Here is a 14,387-nt window from a genome sequence, read left to right on the forward strand (position 1 = left end):
CATCCTCAGTTTTTTTTTGCAGCTGCAACTGGCTTATGTACTCAGAACAATACACTGATACTATCTTTGTGAATCAAGATTTAGGTGTTTACGTCTCGCCTAACAGTGCACAAGCGCTGTTGCTGCAAGGGGTATTGTATACATTAACGTGGCTTGGATCTGCCCATTACTTACAATTGGTTCGCTCGATCTTCACTCTTTCTTGCTGCCTTTTAATTGGGCAACCCAAAGCCATGCGCCAGTTCTGTTCCTTCGTTGGAACATGTACTACGCACTGATTAATTAAACTTAAATAATACCCGTCCACAGCGCATTCTGTGATTCAAGCACTATTTCATTATTTGCCAACAGCTGGCTTCTTATTGCTTTCTTTGCTTCCTCCCACCCCCATCCTGCTTTGCTTTTAATCATCTCTCCCCTCCCACACACCACTTTTCTGCTGCCAATGTGTTTGTTTCGCAGATTTTTACTGCACAAATTTGGCTCAAGGACATTGTAAGGTTTCACAAGAAAATCATCTCTAATGACATAACTTTTTTTAAGCCACAGGTAAATAAGTGTTTGTGAAGAACCACATGATGTTCCTGCCGCAGCAGTCATTCAAGCATAGTTACCTGGTGTTAACCGCTACACCACATACCCACACAGCATAAGAACTAGTCACAGGTGTGAGATTATGGTACTGGGAGACATTAGCATGCAATTTGTCTGCTGCGTCTTTCTTATATCTGAACAACGCCTGCTGAAGGGCAACCTTCACAAGAGGTCAGCACCTCAGTGTGTCAGTTGTTGGGTTACCATATCAAAAAAAGAGAGAGGGGTCCTACTCACCAACTGGACAGGACACCAAATGACTATAAATCAAAAACAACTTCCCTTTAGGATATTTTTATATCATACCATACTGCTCACTCCCACATTCAAACTGTCAGTCATTCATCACAGAAATTGGTTAAAGCCAAAAAGCTACCAATATACAAATGTTTATTATATGTATATCTATTTCATACATTAAAAATTGTTAAAATCTGCAATCTTTCCTATGATTGATAAACCTACAAATTGTAGCAGTTCATTGCATATTGCTCATAAATTCTAAAACAAGTAACACAATCTACATCAACACATGAATCTAATTGTTACAACCACTACTGGTGTCGATTTCACCAATTCGTAGATTTAAAGTAAATAGTGGCAGGACGACACAGGTCCAGAAAGCGATGCGTTTTGGTGGTATCAAAATGGTCCAACCACCTTCTTCAGGCTCAACAAATGATGTCTCCCAGCAGTCTTATATCATTTCTAAAAATGTATATATAAAAATATATATTACAAACAGACCACATTGAAGATTGTAGTTTCATAGTTCAAACAATTACATGTATTCATTCTAGTTAATAAGCATTAAAACAGATTCTTATTTTATAAAACACAAGTTTAAAAAACATTTGCATCATAATAGATTTTTTGGCTCCAACTTGGTGATCGAGAATATGAATTCACAGCGTACAAACCAAACCTCATTCATTACTAATCCAATTTTAAGAGTATACGTAACTGCACATTCAACCCAAATCATGATGCCTATATTCTGCCACAAGTAGCAATGGGGTAATACCCACCAAAAGCTAGGATTATTGACTGTTGAAGTGAGGTGCTTGTTCCTCCACTCAACGTATCTTTTGGCTCCTCAAAATTCTTCGAAAAGCAAGACTGTTGTGTGTTCCTGATATATCCCTTATAAACCATACCATTTGCTTATTTGTAAACATTTGCTATAAACATAGCTATAGACATATATGGTACACACATTCAATGTAAAACGAGGGGGGACAGTCTATCTCATAAGGACACTCCTGTCTTCTACAGTGCTTCAAATTCTTCAATATTATACTCCTGTCGTCCCTTATATCCGGATTTACAGGGAGTCGCCAAAAAATAAATGCCCTAAAAAATGCAAAATGAATATTTGTATACAAAGGCACTAGTTAATTTGTCTAACTCATGAATCCTTTTCATTATTTAATTTACCTGATTTAAAAACAATCTGAATTTTCAGGATGGTTTGCCTCCCAAAGGGAAGTTGTTTTTGACTTAATATTGAGTTACTACAGAGCATGCTCTGTGTCTGCACCTTGGCTCTTTGGGGTCAGCCATTCATTGTGCTTAGAATATTGTGCTTCTGGTAGGGATACTGATACAATGCAGCAGCTAGGGGACTCCAGCCAACCAACACCCTACGTTTGCATTTATTTTTCCACTGGAAAAATGCGACTCATCTGTGGTTTTACCTTTCACTCTCTGCATCTTGAAAAACGGGAACCACCAGCATTTTTGTTAATCGTGTTTGAGCAGTACGAGACCATGCACTGATGTAAGGACCTAGTACTGTTTTTCCAAACTAAGCCATGTCATTGATGCAGCACAATTGTAAAAATCATAATACACAAAACATTTATTGTCTGAATAGACAAAAAGCTGAAAGTACATGTTGCACATGTTAGACACAGTGATATATGAAACTGAGACAAAATTAGTAGAAGCACCGTAAAAGCATGCTTTAACGTGAGCTGTACTAATGGGAATTTCTTATGCAAATGGTGCTTATTAACGAATAATGATGAATTGGGTTGTTAATAAAGTGATCTAATGTTTCTAATGCTTTTTTGCTGGAGTGCACCATTCAGAAAAGTTGGTGCAAAACTGTGTGGAATTGAAGTACAAGCTTGAAACTTTGTATATATCAATAATAGAGATTTCATTACAAGACCGGCTAACTCCAAGCAGCCACTTAGAAGCAATACATCATAAAACAAACAGTTCTACAACAGAAAGTTCCTGGTGTATAATAGTCATTCATATAGAGTAGTCTACTTCTTTTAAATGCAGCTCCAGGCAGATAAGTACACCTTACTATTGGTTATTCTTTCATGTGTGTTGCCTTTTCACAGAGTTGTTTGATGAGTACTGCGTTATTTTCTAAACTCTTTTGATGTGTACTGCTATGGCAGTAACTTCCGGTTAAACGTGTACCTTGATTTAACCGGTTTCCAATTTTCGGAAACCACCACCCTTCCCTCTCCCTCTCTTCGAATCTTGTGCGGCACTGTCGACTCGAAGTCTTGTGTCCTCCGACCTAGGCCTTGTCCCCTTTCGAATCACAGAACTGTTTATTTACAATTGGCTACAGGGACTCACCCTTGCTGCCGCTTGGTCCTGCATTCTCAAGCACACTCTCGGGGACCTCTGGGCCCATCCGTGCTAACAAGACCCTTTCTCTCTTGTGCCTTCATGGCAATATACAAACGGGGAAACACCATCCCCACAACCAAGCCCTGTATGCGATCCTTCTTGACATCCCCTTCAAGGGCCCATCGAGAAGAAAACATGAGTAATGACTCATTTCACCCCACCTGAGCAGCAAAGCAACGAGCCCTGGAGACAGAAACGCTGCAGCACCCACAATACAGCCTAGGCAATACACGACTTAACAGCTGATCACTCGAGAACTAACGTGACATCAGGGAACTCCAGATCCAGCACCTCAGTGATCAGTTGCTGGATCATCATACACTTGCAAGTACTTTTATAAAACCTGCCTTCTTTGCGAGGCTGTTCCATAAGCGAGCTGCTGCTACGCCGAAAGCTCGTCCTCCCATAGTAGATCTCTTACTCCTCAGAATGATTGCCAGATTGGCTGCTGAAGAACGCAAACTACGTGCCGGTGCAAACCATCCAAACCTAGCCTGAAGCGGTCTGGGTCGAAGTCCGTGAAGCTCTCTAAAGGCAATGCACAATATCCTTTGTCTCACCGGGAGCCAATGCAGCTCAGCCAAGGCCTGAGATGTGGAAGACCTGCGCGTTCTCATCAGAACAAGCTTTGCTGCTGCCGCCTGGATAGCTTGAAGCCGCGAGGTCAAATAACACGGGACTCCAGTATCAAAGCATTACAATAATCCAGGCGGCTGAGAACAACACATGAGTAATGACCCATGACCCATTTCACCCCACCTGAGCAGCAAAGCAACGAGCCCTGGAGACAGAAATACCACAGCAACCACAATACAGCCTAGGCAATACACGACCCAACAACTGATCACTCGAGAGCCAACGTGACATCAGGGAACTCCAGATCCAGCACCTCAGTGATCAGTTGCTGGATCATCATACACTTGCAAGTACTTTTATAAAACCTGCCTTCTTTGCGAGGCTGTTCCATAAGCGAGCTGCTGCTACGCCGAAAGCTCGTCCTCCCATAGTAGATCTCTTACTCCTCAGAATGATTGCCGGATTGGCTGCTGAAGAACGCAAACTACGTGCAGGTGCATACCCTCCAAACCCAGCCTGAAGCGGTTTGGGTCCAAGTCCGTGAAGCGCTCTAAAGGCAATGCACAAGGACTTGAACAATATCCTTTGTCTCACCGGTAGCCAATGCAGCTCAGCCAAGGCCTGAGATGTGGAAGACCTGCGCGTTCTCATCAGAACAAGTTTTGCTGCTGCCGCCTGGATACCTTGGAGCCGCGAGATCAAATAACACGGGACTCCAGTATCAAAGCATTACAATAATCCAGGCGGCTGAGAACAACACATGAGTAATGACCCATGACCCATTTCACCCCACCTGAGCAGCAAAGCAACGAGCCCTGGAGACAGAAATACCACAGCAACCACAATACAGCCTAGGCAATACACGACCCAACAACTGATCACTTGAGAGCCAACGTGACATCAGGGAACTCCAGATCCAGCACCTCAGTGATCAGTTGCTGGATCATCATACAATTGCAAGTACTTTTATAAAACCTGCCTTCTTTGCGGGGCTGTTCCATAAGCGAGCTGCTGCTACGCCGAAAGCTCGTCCTCCCATAGTAGATCTCTTACTCCTCAGAATGATTGCCGGATTGGCTGCTGAAGAACGCAAACTACGTGCAGGTGCATACCATCCAAACCTAGCCTGAAGCGGTTTGGGTCCAAGTCCGTGAAGCGCTCTAAAGGCAATGCACAAGGACTTGAACAATATCCTTTGTCTCACCGGGAGCCAATGCAGCTCAGCCAAGGCCTGAGATGTAGAAGACCTGCGCGTTCTCATCAGAACAAGTTTTGCTGCTGCCGCCTGGATAGCTTGGAGCCGCGAGATCAAATAACACGGGACTCCCGTATCAAAGCATTACAATAATCCAGGCGGCTGAGAACAACACATAAGTAATGACCCATGACCCATTTCACCCCACCTGAGCAGCAAAGCAACGAGCCCTGGAGACAGAAATACTGCAGCACCCACAATACAGCCTAGGCAATACACGACCCAACAACTGATCACTCGAGAGCCAACGTGACATCAGGGAACTCCAGATCCAGCACCTCAGTGATCAGTTGCTGGATCATCATACAATTGCAAGTACTTTTATAAAACCTGCCTTCTTTGCGAGGCTGTTCCATAAGCGAGCTGCTGCTACGCCGAAAGCTCGTCCTCCCATAGTAGATCTCTTACTCCTCAGAATGATTGCCAGATTGGCTGCTGAAGAATGCAAACTACGTGCAGGTGCATACTATCCAAACCTAGCCTGAAGCGGTTTGGGTCCAAGTCCGTGAAGCGCTCTAAAGGCAATGCACAAGGACTTGAACAATATCCTTTGTCTCACCGGGAGCCAATGCAGCTCAGCCAAGGCCTGAGATGTAGAAGACCTGCGTGTCTCATCAGAACAAGTTTTGCTGCTGCCGCCTGGATACCTTGGAGCCGCAAGATCAAATAACACTGGACTCCAGTATCAAAGCATTACAATAATCCAGGCGGCTGAGAACAACACATGAGTAATGACCCATGACCCATTTCACCCCACCTGAGCAGCAAAGCAACAAGCCCTGGAGACAGAAATACCGCAGCAACCACAATACAGCCTAGGCAATACACGACCCAACAACTGATCACTCGAGAGCCAACGTGACATCAGGGAACTCCAGATCCAGCACCTCAGTGATCAGCTGCTGGATCATCATACAGTTGCAAGTACTTTTATAAAACCTGCCTTCTTTGCAAGGCTGTTCCATAAGCGAGCTGCTGCTACGCCGAAAGCTCCTCCTCCCATAGTAGATCTCTTACTCCTCAGAATGATTGCCAGATTGGCTGCTGAAGAACGCAAACTACGTGCAGGTGAATACCATCCAAACCTAGCCTGAAGCGGTTTGGGTCCAAGTCCGTGAAGCGCTCTAAAGGCAATGCACAAGGACTTGAACAATATCCTTTGTCTCACCGGGAGCCAATGCAGCTCAACCAAGGCCTGAGATGTGGAAGACCTGCGCGTTCTCATCAGAACAAGTTTTGCTGCTGCCGCCTGGATACCTTGGAGCCGCGAGATCACATAACACGGGGACTCCAGTAGCAAAGCATTACAATAATCCAGGCGGCTGGGAACAACACTCCTAACCACTAAGCCTCTGGCCTGAGGCGGCAATAGTGGTAGTACCTTACGGAGTCCTCTGATGAGCATGTAACAATGTCTAACTACTTTATTTACATGTGATTCCAGGTTAAGCTTCTCATTGAAGCTAACCTCCAGATTGCGTACCATGCTCATAGGAACCGGAGGTGTGTCTGTAGGAATGGGCCAGAAGTCAGAGGGCAAAACTGTCGGCACTCTGCCCACCCCACATTGCAAAATCTCAGTCTTGTCACTATTGAATTGCAGAGTGGTGTTTCTCAACCAAGACGCCATTTCACACATACACTTATGGAATGTTTCTTGGGAGTCTGCATGGTCGCCATCCAAGGACACAATCAGTTGAGTGTCGTCAGCGTAATTAACTACACTTATATCATTGGCTTTAATAACATCCAGCAATTGCCGCATATAAACATTGAATAAAATGGGGCTGATTGAGGACCCCTGAGGGACCCCATACTTACTGACAATAAAATCTGATTGAAAAGGGGGCAAAGCGACAGCCTGCCGTCTAACTGCCATAAGACTGAAACCATCGCAGAGCCACGTTTGTCACCCCACTTCTTCCAGTCTTGCCAGTAAGACAACGTGGTTCACAGTTTCAAATGCGACGGACAGGTCCAACAAAATCAATGTCGCCGATTTCCCCCTGCCCGCATGCATTAGAAGGTTGTCCAGTACGGTAACCAACGCTGTCTTAGTCCCATGACTTGGCCAGAAGCCAAATTGATCTTCCCTCAGCTTATTATTACCTTCTGAAAAGCCAGAGAGTTCTCGGCTAACCATGCGCTCCATTATCCTTACAGGAAACGGTAAAAGGGAAATAGGTCTATAATTCCAAAGGCAGCCAGGGTCCAATGAGGGTTTTTTAAGCAGGGGGGTTACTATTGCCTCCTTACAACACGGTGGAACCACCCCACTACTGAGTGATTGGTTACACAGCTGGTGAAGCAATGGAAAAATCTCGGGCCCAGCTCTTTCCACATTTTTGGGGGGATGGGATCCAGAGGAGAGCCTGAAGAGACCCCCATTGCCACCCTAACAAACTCATCCTCCGTAGGCAGATCCCAGCGGTCGAGGGTAATCCCTTGCCTCTCTGGTTCCGGCCCAACATTCCCAACACCCATTAAGTTGGCTAGTCCTGTTTCCTCCCTTTTCCAAATGCCTAGTGAGGTGTCTGGTTTCAGACCCTCAATGATCCTGTTGGTTTTATCCTGAAAAAAAGCTGCCAGGCCATTACAAAGCTCTTGTAACGGTGTAATCTTATTACTCGTACAGTCAGGATTTGCCATATCTCTCAGTATATTAAAAACACATTTGGCACTCTTTGGAGATTTTAGAATAAGATATGCAAAGTATGCTGCCTTAGTGGTTACTATCTCTTTTTTATACTTTGCTAAGCATTCCTTCCAAATGGCTTTATCATCATCAGTATAATGCAATCTCCACTGTCTTTCAGCCAGTTTGCAGTGTAACTTATAGGTTCTCAATTCCTCCGTGTACCACGGGGCAGGTGGTTTCCTCCGTTTCCTAATCTTCTTCATGGGAGCGAGCTGATCGATTATGCTAGTTAATTGCCAGCAGAGAGCTATATAATTCTCATCCACCAGCCTTCCCCGGGTCGAACAACGACTCTATGTGGAAGAGCGAGACCATTTTAGCTTTCCTCGCTACGGCCTTCCAGTCCCTATCCAGAACACACCTTTGCTCTATAGGGCTGGACCTGGTCCTTCTACCGTGATTCACTCGAAATTGAGCCAGGTAATGATTGGACCATCCAACTGGTAACATATTACCCATTATGATAAAAGTTATCCTCCGAGAATACCAGATCCAAGACATGTCCTGCTATGTGGGTTGCTTCTTTGACCCGTTGTACCAAGTTCAAGGTAGCACAGGACTGGATAAAATTGCTATAGATTATATCCATATTCCCGTTAGGCTAAAGATTAAAGTCTCCTAATAGCAGCAGTCTATGATGGGTAAAAGACAGATTACTAATCACTTCCACTAGCTGCTGCTGCTGTTGAGCATTCACTGCCCCCGGGGGTCTATAACAAACCATGCCCGTCAGGATATACCCAGTCCTATCCTTCAACAAAAAGCCAAGAATTTCCACATGTGCAACCTAATCGATGTCCAGAGGAGCGAAATCCCAGGAATCATTAAATATGATCCCGGTCCCTCCCCCTCTGCCACTGGGTCTTGGTTTGTGGAATGCTTTATACCCTGCAGGGCATGCTAATCCCAACTCGAGATCCAGTCCTGCAACAGTCCACGTCTCGGTCATGAACAGGACGTCCAACTTGTGCATTTCGATCAGGAGTTGGATTTCTGTGGGGTGTTTAGGGAGTGACCTCACATTGAGAAGGCCATAATTCAAGTTACCCATTTGTAATGAATCAAAATCAATCCCCTCTAAGTGGTCCAAAGCAAATGCTCTGAGTGCGTTGCCCCGCTCACCTATATCATACAGCTGCTTTCTTGTGTAGCGATATCTGGGAGTTAGTTGCTGCAGTAATTTGATAAAAATCAGCACGGTGGCTGGCGCTGGGCACTGCAGGTGTGCGGACGGGCGCAGACGAGATTGCCATTGGCGTGTCCGCTGCGCGGTAGCTCCAGTTTGACGCTATATAGGCGCCGCTGGCCTAGGACTGGAGCGCTAACCCCCCTCAGCGCGACTGAACCACTTTACAGGTAAGCTCCGCCAAAACTTAAAATTATTTATTAATGAGGATTCAGACAATTTTAAGAGAGTATTTCATTATAAGTATTATTAATCATACAGCTGCCAATATACATGTGCAAAATACGCCAACAGTCAAGTGCACCACAGGATTTAATAAAAAGGTTCAAGCGATTTTAAAAGAGTATTTTGTTTTAAAAATTCCTAATCACACAGCTGCCACTATACATGTGTAAAATACGCAAGCAGTAAAGTGTGCCACGTGTCAGTTTCTGCCGTTACAGCCCTCAAGCAACAATTCCCCTTGTCTAGTTATGCGCGGTCGCTCCAGTTTGATGCTATATAGGCGCTGCTGGACTAGGACTGGAGCGCTAACCCCCCTCAGCCTGACGGAACCACTTTACAGGTGAGCGCCGCCAAAACTTAAAATGACTTATTAAAGAGGATTCAGACAATTTTAAGAGAGTATTTCATTATAAGTATTATTAATCATACAGCTGCCACTATACATGTACAAAATACGCCAACAGTAAAGTGCACCACAAGATTTAATAAAAAGGTTCAAGCGATTTTTAAAAAGTATTTCGTTTTAAAAATTCCTAATCACACAGCTGCCACAATACATGTGTAAAATATGTCAGAAGTAAAGTGTGCCACGAGTCAGTTTCTGCTATTACAGCCCTCAAGTAACAATTCCCCGTGTCTAGTCGTATGAATCGGCTCAAATGGACTCGGACTCTCCAAATGTTGATAGGAACCAATTCGAATGACCAAACGGTTCCCCTGCATCGTAATCGGTCAGTCAGAATTGTGTCTGACCGAGTCGGATGGATGGATTCCAGGATGGTCTAGGAGATTCCGACTGTTGGTCGGGGGCTTTCCGACCGACAACGTAATCAGGGCCTTGATGTTTCAAGTGTCCTAAATGACTTTATGTGACTTGGAACACATGACAGTCTTTCAATGGTGATGGGATTCCATATCACTGGGGCTTTGCTTGAAACATTATAAAAGAAGAAACCCCAGAGGAGAGGTAACCCACTTCTGATTTTTCCTGCTTTGGGACCAGGATGCTATACTAATCGATTTTTTTGTTTTCTCTAAGATCCACCCTTTTACTTGAACTTCCTTGCTAAATGATAGTCGGTATCAGACAGACTAACCTTTTCCGACCAAATATATTTTATCCTATGCCCTATGCTAATGAACTTGCCCTTAATGGACTCTAAAATTGAACCCTTTTCAATTTCCTTTAGGATTTTGTGCTGTTAGATGGCCAAACTATCCTTCTGCCTTTAATGGAAGTAGGACTGTAACTGTTTATATTTTGGAAAATAACCATCCTTTAAGCTGAATCTAAATGGTAATCATTCTTACGCAAGCTATGATATTCTAAACTGCCATACTTAAAAGATTACTTGTCGCAATGAAGATAAACAAATTAATTTAAATACGTCTGAGTCTATCATTGATTCTTGATGATTATTCCATTGAATCTGTGCTGTTTACTAATGATTTCATTGTAGGGAGAATCAGCGAGCCTTTACTAAACATCAAGTTCTACTTCTTCTGTTCTGCGTAGCGGTTGCAGAACTTTTGGTTTGTATGATTTTAGTCAGACTTCCCTTGTACATGAGGTCAGGTCTTCCTGTAATTATTCTTTATTTATATAGTATGGTCCTGAGATTGGTCTACCTCAATCTGATCACAAATTTGTAAGTTGGTTGTAAATTTATGCTACTCATTGGACAGCTAACGTCATGTTTGGTTACCCTAATTTCCACCCCTCCTATCAGCAGAGAAAGATTCATCATAAGGTCATTGCTTTTTGTGGTAAATGTGTCTAATCGTAAAGGACCCACTGTCCCAGGAACAACTAAGCTCGATGCGGCGATGCATTGGGCAGAGGCCCATGATCAAGCTTTATGTCATGGTGTTGGCAAAAGCATCTCCAAGCTTTACTTGGGGATCGTTTACTATTGTTGCCATACAGTATTTTCAAAATTAACATTTGCCGCCGTATAACATTTATTTATTTATTTGTTACCTATAAAATTGCCCCTTTCTCCCTCTCCATGGAGAAGATGTATTCTTGCTGTAAATCTAAGCTTTGAACAGCAGATAATGTGTTTTGTAAGTAATGCGTTACAGCTGGTGGCTAAAGTAGACCGCAAAAGCTACCAAGAAAATCTGACGGCCACTAAGCAACAACTGGGAAAATCCAGCAATTTATTTCAAGCTTCCACAGAATTACATTGAGCACAAAGTTCACGGTGCCACTGCAACTGCCTCACAAAAACTATATAATCCCCTGGTTTGCTGCTGAGTCATACAAATTCTTATTTGTTTTTACACTTCCATCTTACATGCTCAGTTCAGTTTACTACAGGTACCACTACCTTGTGATATTTTAAACACAACAATTAGCGCCACCATTATTTATTTATCTATATATATAAAAACGAAAGTATGTCTGTTTGCATTACTACACCATTCATCCGATCAGCATGAAACTTTGGGAAGTTGTTGAGTACACTCCCAGGAAGGTTTCTGGCCCAAAAAACCATTAAAATAAATAATTGTTAAAAGTTGTTGAGTACACTCCCGGGAAGGTTTCTGGCAAAAAAGGAAAAGAAAATTGGTAAATATCGGCCCCAGGGCCCTCATAATCTTTCCAATACTGAACGTTTACAGTTTCCGGTGCGACTCGCTTTTGCAATAGCCATCAACAAAGCACAAGGACAATCGCTGCAAGTGTGTGGACTAGATTTGGAGAATCCGTGCTTCTCACATGGACAACTGTATGTGGTCAGCTCACGCATCGGAAAACCTTCTGATTTATTCGTGTACGCAATGTTTACAGTTTCCGGTGCGACTCGCTTTTGCAATGACCATCAACAAAGCACAAAGACAATCGCTGCAAGTGTGTGGACTAGATTTGGAGAATCCGTGCTTCTCACATGGACAACTGTATGTGGCCAGCTCACGCGTCGGGAAACCTTCTGATTTATTCGTGTACGCACCAGACGGAAAAACAAAAAATACTGTGTATAAACAAGCACTCGAATAAATAAACAGAAATAAAACAAAACTTTAAAATGTTTTCCATATTAAAATGAATAAGTTTCAATAAAAATGACACAATGTGAATTGAATGTTATCATAACAAGGTTCCTTAAATTTCCTTTCTTCTGAGATTGCAGCAACGCGCGACAGGTAAGCTAGTCTATATATATAACAAGCATTTACAATGCAATGGTTTCGCCTTTGTTAAAGTTAGAGCGATTGGCATTGCTCTTGACATTATTTTTATTTATGTTTTTTTTTAACATAAATAAATGGCATTGTCATTTACAATGCCACTAGCTTTATCTCTTGCAAATGACACACACCAACACCCACAGAGAGCCCCCCCAACACACACAAACCCCCCCCCACACACACACACCCACACAGAGCCCCCCCACACACAGCCACACAAAGCCCCCCACACACACCCACACAGAGCCCCCCCACACACACACCCACACAGAGCCCCCCACACACTGCGAGCCCCACCCCACACACTGTGGGCTCGCTGCGAGCCCCCCCGCAGGCAACAGAGGCACGAAAACAGGGTCACAAGCAAGCAACAGGGTCACAAGCAAGCAACAGGGTCCCAAGCAAGCAACAGGGTCACAAGCAGGCAACAGAGGCACGAAAACAATCTTGAAGTTGCCTATACAAGTTGTATTTCCATGGATACCCAAGTCAGCTAAAAGTAGCACTAGGCAAGAAGTGAGACTCATCAAGTCAATGGGTAGGAACAAAGCTGGTTTAATCTTTTCAGACCTGTGATGTGACCCTTCAGTCTTTTCAACGAGTCAAACAGCCAGTAATAGTTTTCTTGGGAACATGGCCCTTATTAGTGGGCGTAAGATGCGATAAAGAGTATTAGAGGGTTTCCACTGATGCTGCTGCATCGCTGTCTGCTTCTAGTATTACACCAGTGTAAAAATATGTAATCTTTTTTTTGTTTAATTAATTTGTCACCCGATAAGGAAAGGGCTCTATTTTAACTTTGATGGACGCCACAAAGTGGTCATGGAAGGGGCGAAGGTGGTACATGGAGGGCACCATCATGCAGGGCATTTATTTCCCCCCTACAGGTCTGAAGAAACATTTGAATAATCAAGGCCTATACTATAGCATGGTTCTTACAACTGGTGGAGATGGAGCAGAGCTTCATTCGCTGCACATTTGCGCTTCATATAATGCACTCTTTATGCCACCCCGCCCGCGCCAGGACTGACCTTTTGTTGCTGATGGGCGACAAGGAGTATGGAGACACTTCGTTTCCGTCATCTGGGCTGGAGCGCTTTGAACTGAGGGAATACTGCAAGGAAGGAAAACGCAAGGTGAGAGCGGCTCGTGGGGCTGTGATCAGCAAGGAGCAACTCACATTTTATGGGATGGCTTATAGAAAACCGCAACGAGCAACAAAAAATTCCTCGTGTTTACGAATGAGAAATGGTAGTACAAGCCAGCAACCAACAAGCTTATAGGTGTAAGAATCCAGCTTATACATATACACGTTGTGTGTATTGAAATAGAGCATGTGATTGGAGTGAGGATACTGACTATTGTTTGTAAATGTTTTAAAACTCGGCATACTCTCGGAAGGAGTCAAGCTATCCATGAGTCTAAACACTGAGCTGGTTGCACACAGACCCCTGCAGCAGGCACAGCAACCCACGGGGATACAAACAAATATGGTAGAACACACTAAGTGCTGCACAGAGACCAGGCCCGCCCACAGCACACCGCCCAGGCCTGGCTGTGACCTTCACAGAGGTCATCACCCCGTCCCAGCGGGTGTGTGAGGGGGGACAGCAGGGGGCGCTGTGGCTTACCGTGAAGAGGCTCCTCTTCTCGGGCGTGGAGGGCTGCAGCCGCCGGTCCTCGGTCTGCGGGTCCTGCACCTTCTCGATGCCCGCCCCCAGCAGCTCGTTCTTCAGCAGGGCAGAGTATGCCAGCCCATCTGCTCGGAAACAACAGGAGAGAGTCTGAGCATCTGCCTGGCCGAGGGCAGGAGGGGGAGAGGACAGGCTTCTTGCCCCCACTTGTCTACAGGTCACATCCATCACGCCCCACAAAGCCCCGCACAGATGGTGGGAACCAAAACACATGCGAGGGGTGGGGGAGGGCACCTACCTTTGCCGTTGTCCGAGGCGGCATCCTTCGCTTAAATGGGAAGTGAACGCGATCACAGCGGGGAAAAG

General features: G+C 44.5%; 2 protein-coding genes across 2 annotated transcripts in view; one reads left to right on the top strand and one right to left on the bottom strand.

Moving 5' to 3' along the window:
* Positions 1-14,387, top strand: part of LOC147727989 (UDP-glucuronosyltransferase 2A2-like) — a 343,124-nt gene that overhangs the window by 32,100 nt on the left and 296,637 nt on the right. The gene's annotated exons all lie outside the window — the stretch shown is intronic.
* The window catches only part of LOC147727990 (fizzy-related protein homolog), a 40,261-nt gene that overhangs the window by 25,498 nt on the left and 376 nt on the right, over positions 1-14,387 (bottom strand). Inside the window, exons 2-3 of the mRNA XM_086962763.1 lie at positions 14,019-14,146; positions 13,419-13,501 (exon numbers count right to left, since the gene is read on the bottom strand). Of these exons, the coding sequence (XP_086818889.1) occupies positions 13,419-13,501; positions 14,019-14,146 (211 nt within the window). The remainder of the gene's footprint in view (positions 1-13,418; positions 13,502-14,018; positions 14,147-14,387) is intronic.

The sequence above is a fragment of the Lissotriton vulgaris genome, chromosome 3_1 (assembly GCF_964263255.1).
Source record: "Lissotriton vulgaris chromosome 3_1, aLisVul1.2, whole genome shotgun sequence".
Classification (NCBI taxonomy): Eukaryota; Metazoa; Chordata; class Amphibia; order Caudata; family Salamandridae; genus Lissotriton; species Lissotriton vulgaris.